Raw genomic sequence first — 15393 nt, forward strand, 5'->3', positions numbered from 1 at the left:
GGCCGAGCTTGGGTAAGGCATCTTCCGAATTTGATATAACTTTATCGGACGTTACATCTATTATCGGGATGTTACTGTCCTCATCTGGAGTTTAAATGTCAATTGATGATCTATTGACAGCCTGTTCGCAGTCAAGGAAGACTTGCATGTGTTCACAGCCACGACATGTGTATGAGTTCGTTGATGACTCGAGAGCTTCTGATTCATTTGGTAAAAGGTTTCAGCAGGTATAGTAAAACCAGTAAATACAGATGCAGCATTCCACCGCGTTGTTGTTGCAGTAGGTACACGTTCGCGTCCAATTTTAATTCAAATTCCAGTTGAATAATTGGATGATCATGATTGTTGTTTTAAATTGCTTTGGTGTAAATACTGAATGTATTTAGCTTGGTATGAGTAAAACATTGAAGATTTTAAATGAAAAACACAAAAGATAATTGTTTTCAACAGCTTGGTCCCTTTGATCTGAAACAATGAAACAATAAAATATAGTAACATGAGTAATGCACTATTATAACCAAAAATGATAAAATTTATGCAACACCCCCAAAAAAAAACGTTGTCAGAATCTCACTTTTTTCTGTAACAAGTCAATGCAACAAAGTTATAGCAATGCACTTAACCAAAACATGATTAAGAGTTGTTCAACACAAAATAAAACGTTGACAGAATCCCACTTTATTTAGAAAGGATAATTAATTTTTTAACAATACACTATCGAAAACATGATTAAGATATCAACACACAAAAACAAAATGCTGTCTCACTTTATTTTGAGACAATGAAAACAAATATACTTATAAGAATACACTTGCCAAAACTTGATTTCAAAGTTATTAAACACAAAACCAATTAAATTGGGCGCGAACATGTAATGTGCGAACGGACTTTGGGTGCGAACATGTAGGGTGCGAAAGTGAAATTGGGCGAACATTAGTGGGTGCGAACGTGAATGGGCGCGAACGGACCCGGATTCCAATTAGGACATATTGCGAAGGAGTCATTATCCTGCGCTCCAGCACAGTCTGTTGGTGTATTACTTTCAGTTGGTATGCCATTAACGATGATTTTGTCAGATGTAGATAGTTTATGTTTCATACTATGTTTCTCAAGTGAACTTATTGATTCAATGACTCTTTCAACGACGATATTGTCATTCTTTTTGACGTATTTAGCAGGCGTTGTGGATGAAATATTTCCTGATGTTGAATGTGGCAGAAGTTTACCACATGTGTGTCTAATTAATGAGTTCAATTTGGCAAGACTTTTATTTTGACTGAGCATGTCTACAACCTTGGGTAAGATATTTACCATAAAAACTTCCAGTGAATTTCCGTTTACAAGAACTCTACTGCTTGTATTTTAACTGTTTATTCTATACTGCTGTTTTTTATTAGTGTTTTTGATTGACTATTGTTCCTCAACGACCCAGCCTTTTCGATCAGTTTTGTTGACTGTATCGAAATTGATGTGATTTGGGACTAAACATCTTTTGACTATTCATTTAAATTTTTCGTAGCAAGCAACTGTGAGCCAAGAACCAGATTGTCATGTTTTAATTCAACTTTGAATGGATTTTCTCTACTTGCTGTCTCAATTTTGCCCGACATGGCTTTATTGAGGTTGAGTGTATATTGGATGGGCGTATCACTTTTATCACACTGTCTGTAATACTATCATTACGACAAGTGTCTATGTTAGATTTACTCCGTTCTTGAGATCTACACCTTGAATTTGAGTTGGCAATTTCATTGGGTATGCCAAATTGGAGCAATTCGTGTTATATAAATACGTCTAGAATGTGACATGATAATGATAAAGTGAATTGAAACCCAGCAGACAAAACCACTATGTTTAGCAATTTTGAAAATATATATGAGTAGATTAAAATTCAGCTAAAAGTTCACAGGGTAAAAGTTCTCAATAATCAAAGAGCAGAATGCTCTGAGGGATACGATTGCCATATAGTTTTCAATGACACATGTATAGCAGTTCTGCCAACTTTTCATTAAGCAAATTCGTGAGATTTGGCCAAAATAGAAAAGATCAAAGAGGAAAAAAATGATCCAAGGATACTGCTGCAAAAAAGCATGAACATGCGTGAGTCTCACACTTTTTTGGCAGCCCTGGCCTTGATAGTCCAAATAATTATGACGTCTTGAAAGGCTATTATATTATTTTTTTCTTTGACGCCTTACTTCGACGTCGAAACTAATTCAACTGCACATGCAAAGGTAATATAAATCTGATTAGTCACTCAACTTTAAAAATAGCTAATCCCGGATACAAGTGTACGAGCAATGTACTTATTGTGTTTTATTTGTGTGCTATCAATTCCAAGTTTACTTTCCACAGCAGTCACTGAGAGAGAGAGGGAAGGTATTTCACTTCATAGTTCGAGATTACTCTGATGTCCGACGGCTGATTTGCCAGACAAGCTGGGACCGTGGGGGACTTTTATGCTAGTATACTTAAATTACAAACTTAAATAGTCCCAGTCCCATATATTATATCAAGTATTATTGGATGCCGAATTGAATTTTAAATAGGTGCCGATTTGACTAGATGCCGAATTGAATTTTAAATAGGTGCCGATTTGACTAGATGCCGAATTAACCAGGTGCCGATTTGACTTTTTCTATGGGTGCCGATTTGACCAGGTGCCGATTTGACTAGATGCCGATTTAACCGGGTGCCGATTTGACCAGGTGCCGATTTGACTTGTACCCAGTAATCTCGGACTATTCACTTCGTATCTTATCACCGTTAATTCTAGGAGGAACCCCATTTCTAAATCTTAAATTATTAATTTCCTTTGGGTCAGTGGGCATGAATCCTTCCGTACACACTCCTCTGTTTAAATTGAGATCGTTCTTAATATAATACGACGTTTATCGACATCTAACGAGTTAATTTTTTCTTGACGATTTTGACGGGAAATACTTCTGAAAGGGAGACAACTCGAAACGATAATATGGAAGACTCCATTTCGGCTGAAGGGGTGTTATAGGTAAAACTTCATTGATTTTAATTTAAATGATGCATATGATTTTAAATTATGCAACAACATTATTAAACCCTAAATAGCAGGCAGACATAGAAAGAATCCAATGAGTTTCAAATTAATTAATAAGCGGGGAATCCAGAACAACCACTCAATCTGATACCCCTTGAAATCAAGAAACTATACGCATGCGCATTAATACATAAACAAACCCGCGACTTGCGATTTGGAACAAGAACGTTTATTTAATTTATGATATGGTGAATGAGTCTCAATTTCTTTATGAGAGTACAGTATCAGTTTCATAACGGTAAAATATAGAAAACTCCACTTCAGTTCTTATATGACAGAAATAGAATTATCGGATTCAAAGAACTCTCGCATTTATCAAAACTGGGGAATTCCCTCTGACGTGTTTCTAAATTTATAAAAACACTAAATATAAATACTGCTTAATTCTGATTTTCCGTGTTGTTAAAAACACGCATATAAGTCAAGGGAAAAATCAAACATGAAGATTATGAGAAGAACATTAAGTGAAAGTTGTTTATGTTCAATCCTTTTGCTTGTTTTTACCTTTTAAAGCAAGACAATCATAAGAATCTGAGATGTTGCTGAATGTTTAGAATAAAACGGTTGACGTGAGGGAATGAGCTCTGAGTCAACGCTAAAAGTCTACAGATTGCTTAAAAGCAATCGTATCCCAAAAATGCATTTACTAAAAGTTCTATTTACACTATGTAAAAATTTCCAAGATGGCGTTGGTTTGCCGGTGATAAAATGTGCCAATTAAAATGTCTATTAAGAACAAAAACTTGGCTAAAATGTTTAATTTACAGGATTAAATGGACAAGGGGTGCATATCTGTACACTATATTACACTTGTGTGGGTATAAGTCAACTATAACACATTAAAATAGTTAAAAACTTGTGCTGTGGTAAAACTGTGCATCCACCATAGAGTCTCATTCTCAATTATTTCAAATGTTGAATGGCATGCAGGGTCATCATATTTTTAAAGTAGATACTCCAATGATGATGGGGGACCAGTTTGGTATGATTGGTGTAAAAGTTAACAGATGTCAGACGCCTGGTGATGCACTCGGCACTTTGGATCAGGTGAGCTGTACCAACAACCACCTGGGTGAACTGATGTTCCCAAGAAAATACTAAAAATGTGTTAAAATTTAACTGCACCAAGAAAAGTTGTTTTTTAAACTAAGGGCTCTCATAGGAGGTAATGTATCAAAAGGCTTACATCTCTATGGTATTTTTATTTAAACAATTGTAAAAAAAAAAATAACAACATATTGCACAAATTCTTCAATTCATAAACAGTAAGCCTTCAAAAATTAATATTTTGATGTTCCAAATTTTTCATATTGAAATTTTACAGAAATATCTATTTAGAATTTCAACTAATTCATGAAAAAGTGGAAATACATAGTTATTATCAAAAAAGGTATAATACATGTCTGCAATATGACTTCAAACACATGATTGAATTTGTAATCAAATGTAAAAAATGAATACTAGTATTAAAGTTGTATGACAAATCAAGCTACAACAATGACACAAATAAAAAAAGTTGTTTCCACTTAAAAGTACTTAACTTTCACATTTGTATATACATTTTCAATACATATAAAGCAGGGTGGCCAAGAATAATATTACAGAATGTCCTACGTAAAACATGGGGGTATTTATATATCCAGAAAACAAAACATTTCTTACAATTCATAAAAATATAAAATCACTACAATTTTGTAAATCCTTACATTACATTACAAATGGGGGGAGGGATGAATAATGTACTAAATAGTGTATGTAAACACAATTGTAACCAATTGTTATTCACAAATGAATGTTTTGCTTAATTTTATTTTCATAAAACATTTTTTTTATTTTTGACATGAATACTATCCACAGGTTCAGGTTCAATACTTTTTCTCAATAGATTCAGCAATGTTTGTTTATTTAAGAAAAGCAATTATATGTATCTAAAACATATACTTTATCAGTTATGTAGAAACCCAAATTACAATCTGTTGGAAAAGATGAAAAGGGTACTGTAAATTCAGACTTTAGAGAATGTTGATCTATCTTTGTAGGAATTAATTGCATAATTTCATGTGATCCCAAAAAGGCAAAGATGTAGGTATTATATGTGTATCATTTCAGTAAAGTTATGTTTATTTTGTCAACTGTTTGAATTGAGATATACTATTTGCATTTTAGTAATTCTTATAAATGCACGAAACATGTCATATTAGAATATACAAATCTTTACTATTTTTTGCTTTCTTTGGTTACCTTAATGCAAAAAGTATTAAATGTCACAAGATCTCTCATCCTGCTTTAATCTTCATAATTGAATTGTGAAAAAAACCCCAGCTTTAATATGGTAAAATCAACATGTTATTAACAAAAACTTAGCCCTACTGATATACATACATCTTTACTGTCAAGGTCCTATACACAAACAAACTTTATTATATTGCACCAGACCCTATTCAGGATATTTCACCAAAGATTGTTTTCAAGCAGTTTGGAACCTACAAAAGCAACATAAAAGCCCATACCGCATAGTCAGCTATAAAGGACCTGGAAAGGACAAATGTAAAACATTTCTTACAAAAAAATTAACAGCCTAATTTATGTACAAATAAATCGCCTCACTGGGTGCAGCTAGATACGACCACAGATGTCCAACTTTGAAAAGTTTTGGTCAAAATGGACACAATATTCACGCTTGATACAGGTGTGAATTTGGATTGTAATTAAATATTTGACACATGATAGGTTTCTGACACCGAATTAATGTAGTCAAAGAACTTAAAATTGGTTATATGATTTGAATTTACACTATGCTGTTGAGAATTGACCCCCTCCCCAAAAATATGTTACCCTGTTTTTTTTTGCTTTGTGCAATACACCATGTTCACTATGCTGGAGAAATTTTTCACCTCCACTTTTACCTTATTCCAAAAAACATTCTTTCCCGCAAGATATGGTTATAATCTCAATTAAAATTTCTAATGCAGTTTGCAACTGTAGTTTCCAATTTCATTACATCATAAAAGTCTTAAAATATTAAATGACATAGATACTCATGGCTAAAATTAATATCAATATTATATTAGTAATATCTAAGAATAAAACTCCTTTGTCAACATTTAATAGTAACTTCTAAAAATATATTGACAGCTAATAACCTCAAGACAATACAGCATTTCTTATACATAATTAACAAGCATACAATTTATTTTCTGGAAACCAAATGTCCTGTGACGACGACATGATACCAATATACAAAAATGTGTCTGTGTTCATTGATTCTGTATGAATATTTATTCTTCATACTTACCTACAAAATAATGTTTGCAAAAATTGCCTTAAAGTTTACAATATCTGGATTCCTTTAATTTTCACTATACATCAGTCAAATTTAATAATTGATTGATTGTTGGTTGCTTAACGTCCAGTGGCAAACATTTTAATTAAAATGTGAACCCAAAAGGAACAGAATATACTACATTTTTCAATGTGAAATAATTTTAAAATAAAATATATTATAAACAACCAGGATATACTTTTGAAAAGTGTTTTTTTTTTCTATTTATAGTTCAGGCATCCATTTTGGATTATTTGTTGGATCATTCTCTTTTAAGCCACACAGGTCCTCCCTTCTGGTCTAGATGGTCACATTTTTGTCAAACAATCTTTAGCACTTGTCCAAACAGCTATTCCCTGTGGTGTAAAACATCATTTATTAACTGTTCATTTCAATTAAAGGGTTACTAGCTGTCAAATTCATGTTCACAGACTTGACTCAAATTCTCATATTAGACTTATAACAATGTAAAACATTTATCCAAATTATAAAAAGTCTAAAATAAACAGTTAACAGGGCACTGGCCTGACAATATGTAGCTTCATTTTGTGTATATTTTAGTCAAATAACACAACACAAACATAAACATAAATAGATATATGTAGCTCCTGAGTTTATTATTTATATAAGTCCCAGGTAGCTCATACAAATTGATTTTTCTGTTTTCAAATTTACCTGTATTAGAATGATCGTTTGTGAATCAAATCAGTCAATCAAATGATTTACCTTTGTTTCACTTTCAATGTTGATATTCATTACTTTTAATAGCCTAACATGCATCAATCATGCAAAATCCATCTCTAGCTAAGGGGTTAAATTGCAGTTCACATGAATACGGATTCAACGAGGTGAAAATATTCACTTGCATGTGAATAATTCATCATCGATAAATTTTTAGGTTATTTTGACAAAATTTAACCATATATGGCTTCTCATAGTGAATTTTTATTTATTATTGCACTTTCATTAATGTTTGAACAAAATCAAAAAATTATAATTTAATTTTCTTGTATCTTGAAGCTAGTGCCTCTTTAAAACCCATTTTGATAAAAAATAAAAAAAATAAAATATTGCTCTGGTAGATTTTACTGTTCAAAAATTGAAAAAGCTTTGGTTAAATGGTCCATGAGTAAAAGCCTGGACACCACAGGAAACACCATTTTTAATTTTTCAAGAACCATAACTCTTTAACAGTGAAAGAGAAATTCGTCAGTATAAAACATTACCCTCTATTTTTTCATCAGTAAATTTGAAAAGCTTTGGTTAAATGGTTCATGAATTACAGCAAGGATATAACTGGAAACACCATTATTAATCTTTCAAGAATCATAACTCCTGCATAGTGAAAGTGAAAATCATAAATTTTTAACTTGACCTTGATTTTTTTAAATTTGAAAAGCTTTAGTTGGAGTTCAAAAATAAATGCACAGACACTATTTTGCAGCTGCTCACTTGCCATACATACCCAAATCAATAACTGATTATTACTTTGTAAGCCAGTTAAAAAAAAACCTCAGAAATTCAAAAAAATGTATCATTTTAGAGGCAAATAACAACTCTAAATAAGTTTTAGAAATTTAAGCCAAAAAATTTGAAATTATATGAAAATTGAATTTCAATATATATATACAAAGTAACAGGAGACAGATCATTTTCGACCAATGTCTGATTTATTCTTACTGCTGTAATTTTATATATATAAGACAAAACTGCATTTTATCCATTGTGTTCTACTTTTAGCAACAATGGCAAAGTTTGTTGATGGATCAAATGATCAAATCCCAAGATACAATTTTTCTTTTTTAAATCGCAACATGCTCTGAAAGCTTCAGTCAATTCTACCAAATGAACTCAGAGAGAAATCTTAAAGGAGTTATCTACCCTTACTATTTTACTAACTCATAACTCAGAAAACTTAAGATGTTAAGACCTAAGTTCTTTTGATTTTTAAGATTCTTCTGAGGTCTTTGATTTTCAAAGCGTATGGTCAAAGTTTGAGAACTATATTATCTTTCTGTGAGTCGTCACTTATATTGATGCATCTTTTATGACAATGTCTTGACCACACCTGTTGTCATATGACATAAGAGGAGTGACTACAAGAGTTTTGACATGCGAGATATTAATTATTTTTGGACTTGGAAATTGGTACTTCATTGCATAAACCAACGTATCAAAATCAACCAATAGTTGATTGATTGCTTGGTGTTAAATGCCACTTTCAGCACTATTGTGGTATACTGTGGCAGTCAGTAATTTATCAGTGGAGAAAGTCAGAATGCACGGAGGGAACCACGATTTTCCCCAGAAAAAAACTGACATTCATAGTCAATTAAGATTGCCATTTGAGGGGTTTAACTCACAACCTTAGTATTGACAGACACCCAGTAGTTGGATAACTTTGACCACAGAGCCACTGAGGCTCAAACATCACAGATATATCTATCCTGGGTAATATATTTTCAATCTAACTAATCCATTCATAAGCTTCAAAATACCTTTTTACATTGTTTGATCTGCATGATGGCATAATTTGTAAATATTTCTCTTAAATCTTTCACTTTCTGTCTTTTGAATCTGTCTATGTCTCTTAAAGCTGTGTCAATAAACTTTCTGTAAAAAATTTATTTCAATTAAAAATCAAAAATTCTTTTGTGCAATATTTCAGATAAAATGTTTTAATCAGTCATGAACATGTCATGAACAAGCTTCTTTTCAAAATAATCTATTACAGTAATGTTGAAAATGAGTCTCTTAAATAATATATAACTTATACAATGTATTTGTATCTTTTGTAAATAACATAAAGCTGATTTTACTAGCAAAAAAAGAAGGTTTTCTCCGAGACATCTGGTAATTCTTTTATGAACTTATATGGGAATTTTTTTTTAAATTTAGATGATTATTTTCCTTTTAGGAAAACTGTACTATTTCAGAGATTTCCATAAAATTTCACATAAATAATTGTCTGTAAATTAGAAAAATGTTTGGTATGGCCCCTTTTTTGCCCCTAATTTATTAAAGTTTGGGAAAACCACCCCCAAACTCCATTTAAGCCTTCTCTTAGTGGTATGAAACGTTGTACAATTTCAGAAAGATTGCTTCACTTAGACACAAGTTACTGTCTGGAAACATTTTTATCCCCTAATTTCTAAAACTGTTGGTATCATAATCCCTAAAATCCATTCTCTTCTTTCGTATTTACTAAAACTAAAGTTATTGTTCGAAAACCAAATGCGGTCGTATAAAAACATACTGCCATTTAAACAGCTTTAATCTCAGTATACAGTTAAAATAGAAGATAAGGTGGAAATCTATTCCACTGATTCCAAGCAACAATAAATTGCTACACCAAGACTGAAGAGCAAACAAAGAACACAATATTTGACACATATTAGGTTTCAGACACAATATAACTGTATAGTCAAAGAACTTAGAATTGGTTATATTCTATTTTTTACTTTTGTGCAATACACTATGCTGTTGCGAATTGACCCCTACCCCCCAAAAAAACAAGAGGCTGTCAGAGAGCCAATCCTGGTGCATTGTGCCAGTGTTGTATTATTTCCTGTACAGATAATGTATTCTAACTTGGTCCTGTCAATGCCTCTTCAATCTTTGCATCCTGCACAATACTTTAAATTTACTAAAATGGGCTAAATAATTTATGACATCTATTGTCTAAATATTTCGTTTTCTTCACACAAAAAAAAACTTACTGGGTTTCCTCTCCGACTTTCCTAAGGTCACTATCAGCCTGTTTAATTTGTTCCTCTAACTGTTTAATTTTTTGTTCTCTTTGTTCAGGTGTGTCTCCACCAAAAAGTTTTGACTTCATTCCTGTCAGTGAGAATGAACTTCCTGCTTTTCCTAGGTTCTGAAAGGAATTGTAAACATGATATTTATAATTCCCTATGTCTGTCTTTTATCTGTGATTTTAATTAACACCTGGCTATTAATTACAAGCTCAGAACTAATATTATAAAGAAATTAAAATTCCATAACAACTGTCTTCAATTATTTAACTACTTTTTAGCTAAGACAATTGTCAATTCCAGTGGCGTAGCTACACTTTTACTGATCACTCAGAAGATGCTGAGCAATGCAAGAATTGATTTCGGCCCTTTCTTTGCAAAAAATGAATATTTTTTTTTTTTATCTAAGATGGTTAATTCTGTAAGTGAACTATAAAATTGAGAATGGAAATGGGGAATGTGTCAAAGAGACAACAACCCGACCATAGAAAAAACAACAGCAGAAGGCCACCAACAGTTCTTCAATGTAGTGAGAAATTCCCGCACCTGGAGGCAACCTTCAGCTGGCCCCTAAACAAATATATACTAGTTCAGTGATAATGTCTCAATGCCATACTAATTTCCAAATAGTACACAAGAAACTGAATTCAAATAATTCAAGACTAACAATGGCTAGAGGCTCCTGATTTGGGACAGGTGCAAAATGCGGCGGGGTTAAACATGTTTATGAGATCTCAACCCTCCCCCTAAACCTCTAGCCAATGTAAAAAAGTAAACGCATAACAATATGCACATTCAAAATTCAGTTCAAGAGAAGTCCGAGTCTGATGTCAGAAGATGAAACCAAAAAAAATAAACAAGATGACAATAATACATAAATAACGACAGACTACTAGCAGTTTACTGACATGCCAGCTCCAGACTTCAATTAAAATGATTGAAAGATTATGATTTCATCATATGAATATCAGGCACAATCCTTCCCATTAGGTGTTTAGACTCATACCCTCATAACATATATGAGAAGAACATAACCCGTGTCATGCCAACAACTGTTTTGAATACATGTGTTTAGTTCCAATGCAAAGACCCTATAAGTGAATCAATATTAACGCCAAAATATGCAATCTTTAATGACCTGACAACAGTATCGTAACTATGTCCCTTCTTAATAAGTCTATTTAAAGGTTTTGTTAGTTTCTGAGGTATATACTGACATTTTTGTGCTTTATAAAGAATATTTCCATAAAAAATTGGATACGAAATACCTGAACGTATAAGAAGTCTGCATGTTGAGTGTTTTGCTATATATCAAATCAAAGACCTAAAACTGACTAACAAAATCTAAAAACTTTGCAATGCTCCCCAATTTATTATGTTTCAGAGAAAGAAAGTGCTAGAGAACTGGATCCTATCATGACATTTATAATTCTAAGTTAACATACGAAAACAAAGCAATCCAAACAATCAATTTTTAATTTTGTGATATATGAATGTGACATTTGTATGAAAGACTGAAGTTATCAACCGAAGTCCTTTAGGAGAGTAACATTTTCCTTTGCCTAGCGTTTTTAGACATGTCAACAACTTCTTAAGTGTCAATGACAAAATCAGAATGAACGTGCAGCAGTACAAGTGAAGAAAGATTTTCTTGTCCGATTTCAGAAGTATTTGCAGAATACAGAATATATTTGGGTAAAGTTCTTACGGCGTCATCTCCAATGTTGCACAGAGTTTGTCTGATTTCTTAGATAGATAGATATCCAAACTCGCAACCGACCTTTTAATTTCGAGAAGAAACTGATCTTTTGATTGAAGATCAGACTTATAGTTGCGAAATGTGCGAATTTGATGACGTGCCAATAATCCTGGATATCGACAACAGCGGGATTCGCCCGATTACGTTGGTAACCTGTAGTTCTTGGATTCTTTTTATATATAGTAACAGTCAAATGCACCTTCTCATTTTTTGACTGTTATAATTTTTAATAATGATTTTTTTTTGCCATTTCGTTTGTGCATGCATGTGCAAAATTGTTGGGTCAATGGTAGCTACGCCACTGAATTCTGATTTCAAATTAATTAAAAATTGATTAAATTTTCGTAGAAACTAGATGTGTCAAAGGGACACGAATGGCCCCGTCTCAAAAAGTTGAAAAATCTGCAATTTCAATAACACATGTGGACACACACATGATGGTAGACATATATCAAAAATCAGCTCAAAATCTGGAGGCATATAGAAAAAAAGTCTGTATAACTGTGAATTTTAACAATATTCAAAGTTGTTAACCCTTAATTTTGGCAGAAACTATCGGAGCAGAACGAAACTTAAACTTGATCTGTAACTCATCTTGAGTAACTCATATACCAAAAATCGTAAGGGTTCCACGGAACCCAGTGTCTCGCCTACGTTTGCTGTTAATCGCAGACTCAACAAAAATCAGGAAAAACATCAATAAAAATTTCCCTCTCGATACTGTCTTTTGATTGAAAGAAGCTTCCAAGTTTGGTAAAAAATCCAGGATAGTTTATGAATCTAATAAATGTTTTATAAACTTTAACTGCAGACTGTATGTAATGTTAACTGGAAGAAAAACTAAGTCCATTTATAAGTAAAATACGGAAAAAGTGAATTTTTTTTTTTACAAAATTTACTTCTGAATAATATCTTATGACCAGAAACAAGCTTTTGTCTAAGTTTGGTAGAAATCCAGGATAGTTTAAGAACATTATAAAAATTTTAAAAACTTAAACCACAGAGTGAATGTTTTGTTTCTGGAAAAAAAACTAAGTCCATTTATAAGTAAAATACGGAAAAGTGGAAATTTATTTTTACAAAATTTTCTTCTTGATACTATCTTATGATTATAAACAAGCTTCTGTCCAAGTTTGGTACAAATCAAGGATAGTTTATGAAAGTTATTAAAATTTTAAAAACTTTAACCACAGAGTGAATGTAATGTTTCCTTGCAGAAAACCTAAGTCCATTTATAAGAACAAATATGGAAAAAATGGAATTTTCTATTTTTACAAAATTTACTTCTGGATACTTTCTTATGATCATAAACAAGCTTCTCTCCAAGTTTGGTAGAAATTCAGTATAGTTTAAGAAAGTTATTAAATTTTCAAAAACTTTAACCACAGAGTGAATATTTGTGGCCGCCGCCGCCGACAACGACAGAATGTAGGATCACTTAGTCTCGCTTTTTCGACTAAAGTCGAAGGCTCGACAAAAATCATCCCAATATCTGAAAAACTGTGATTTTCAGCAATTTCTCAAAGTCCAAAGCCCGTAATTTTGGCCAAAATTAGTGGAGCGGAACGAAACTTGAACTTGATCTGTAACTCATCATAGTTACTCACATACCAAAAATCATCCCAATATCTGAAAGACTTTAGAAAAAAAGTCTGTAAAACTGTGATTTTCAACAATTTATCAAAGTCTAAAGCCTGTAATTTTGGCAAAAATTAGCGAGCGGAGCAAATCTAAAACATGATCTGTAACACATCATGGTTAACTCACATACCAAAAATCAACCCAATATCCGAAAGAGTTTAGAAAAAAAGTCAGTATAACTGTGATTTTCAACAATTTATGAAAGTCCAAATCCTGTAATTTAGGCAAAAATTAGTGGAGCAGAACGAAACTTAAACTTGATCTTGACATCATGGTTAACTTGCATACCAAAAATCAGCCCAATATCCGAAAGCATTTTGAAAAAAAAAGTCCGTATAACTGTGATTTTCAACAATTTCTCAAAGTCCAAAGCCCGTAATTTCGGCCAAAATTAGTGGAGCAGAATGAAACTTAAACTTGATCTGTAACTCATCATAGTTAACTCACATACCAAAAATCAGCCCCATATCTGAATGCGTTCAGAAAAAAAGTCAGTATAACTGTGATTTTCAACAATTTATGAAAGTCCAAATCCTTTAATTTCGGAAAATACTAGTGGAGCGGAACGAATCTAAAACATGATCTGCAACACATCATGGTTAACTCACATACCAAAAATCAGCCCAATATCTGAAAGAGTTTAAAAAAAAGTCCGTATAACTGTGATTTTCTACAATTTCTCAAAGTCAAAAGCCCGTAATTTCGGCCAAAATTAGTGGAGCGGAACGAAACTTAAACTTGATCTGTAACTCATCCTAGTTAACTCATATACCAAAAATCAGCCCCATATCTGAATGCGTTTAGAAAAAAAGTCTGTATAACTGTGATTTTCAACAATTTCTCAAAGTCCAAATCCTGTAATTTTGGCAAAACTTGTGGAGCGGAACGAATCGTGGTTAACTCACATACCAAAAATCAGCCCAATATCTGAAAGAGTTTAGAAAAAAAGTCTGTATAACTGTGATTTTCAACAATTTCTCAAAGTCCAAATCCTGTAATTTCGGCAAAAACTAGTGGAATCTAAAACATGATCTGTAACACATCATGGTTAACTCACATACCAAAAATCAGCCCAATATCCGAAAGAGTTTAGAAAAAAAGTCCGTATTTTCAACAATTTCTCACAAAGTAAAAAGCTCGTAATTTCGGCCAAAATTAGTGGAGCGGAACGAAACTTAAACTTGATCTGTAACTCATCATAGTTACTCACATACCAAAAATCATCCCCATATCTGAAAGACTTTAGAAAAAAAGTCTGTAAAACTGTGATTTTCAACAATTTATCAAAGTCTAAAGCCTGTAATTTCGGCAAAAATTAGCGAGCGGAGCAAATCTAAAACATGATCTGTAACACATCATGGTTAACTCACATACCAAAAATCAACCCAATATCCGAAAGAGTTTAGAAAAAAAGTCAGTATAACTGTGATTTTCAACAATTTATGAAAGTCCAAATCCTGTAATTTAGGCAAAAATTAGTGGAGCAGAACGAAACTTAAACTTGATCTTGACATCATGGTTAACTTGCATACCAAAAATCAGCCCAATATCCGAAAGCATTTTGAAAAAAAAAGTCCGTATAACTGTGATTTTCAACAATTTCTCAAAGTCCAAAGCCCGTAATTTCGGCCAAAATTAGTGGAGCAGAATGAAACTTAAACTTGATCTGTAACTCATCATAGTTAACTCACATACCAAAAATCAGCCCCATATCTGAATGCGTTCAGAAAAAAAGTCAGTATAACTGTGATTTTCAACAATTTATGAAAGTCCAAATCCTTTAATTTCGGAAAATACTAGTGGAGCGGAACGAATCTAAAACATGATCTGCAACACATCA

General features: G+C 32.5%; 1 protein-coding gene across 1 annotated transcript in view; it reads right to left on the bottom strand.

Moving 5' to 3' along the window:
* Positions 1-4269: 4269 nt before the first annotated feature.
* Positions 4270-15393, bottom strand: part of LOC139510154 (sorting nexin-4-like) — an 87671-nt gene continuing 76547 nt past the window's right edge. The window contains exons 12-14 of the mRNA XM_071296501.1: positions 10118-10275; positions 8897-9011; positions 4270-6754 (exon numbers count right to left, since the gene is read on the bottom strand). Coding sequence (XP_071152602.1) covers positions 6707-6754; positions 8897-9011; positions 10118-10275 — 321 coding nt within the window. The 3' untranslated portion in view covers positions 4270-6706. The remainder of the gene's footprint in view (positions 6755-8896; positions 9012-10117; positions 10276-15393) is intronic.

Source organism: Mytilus edulis, chromosome 2, assembly GCF_963676685.1.
Source record: "Mytilus edulis chromosome 2, xbMytEdul2.2, whole genome shotgun sequence".
NCBI lineage: Eukaryota > Metazoa > Mollusca > Bivalvia > Mytilida > Mytilidae > Mytilus > Mytilus edulis.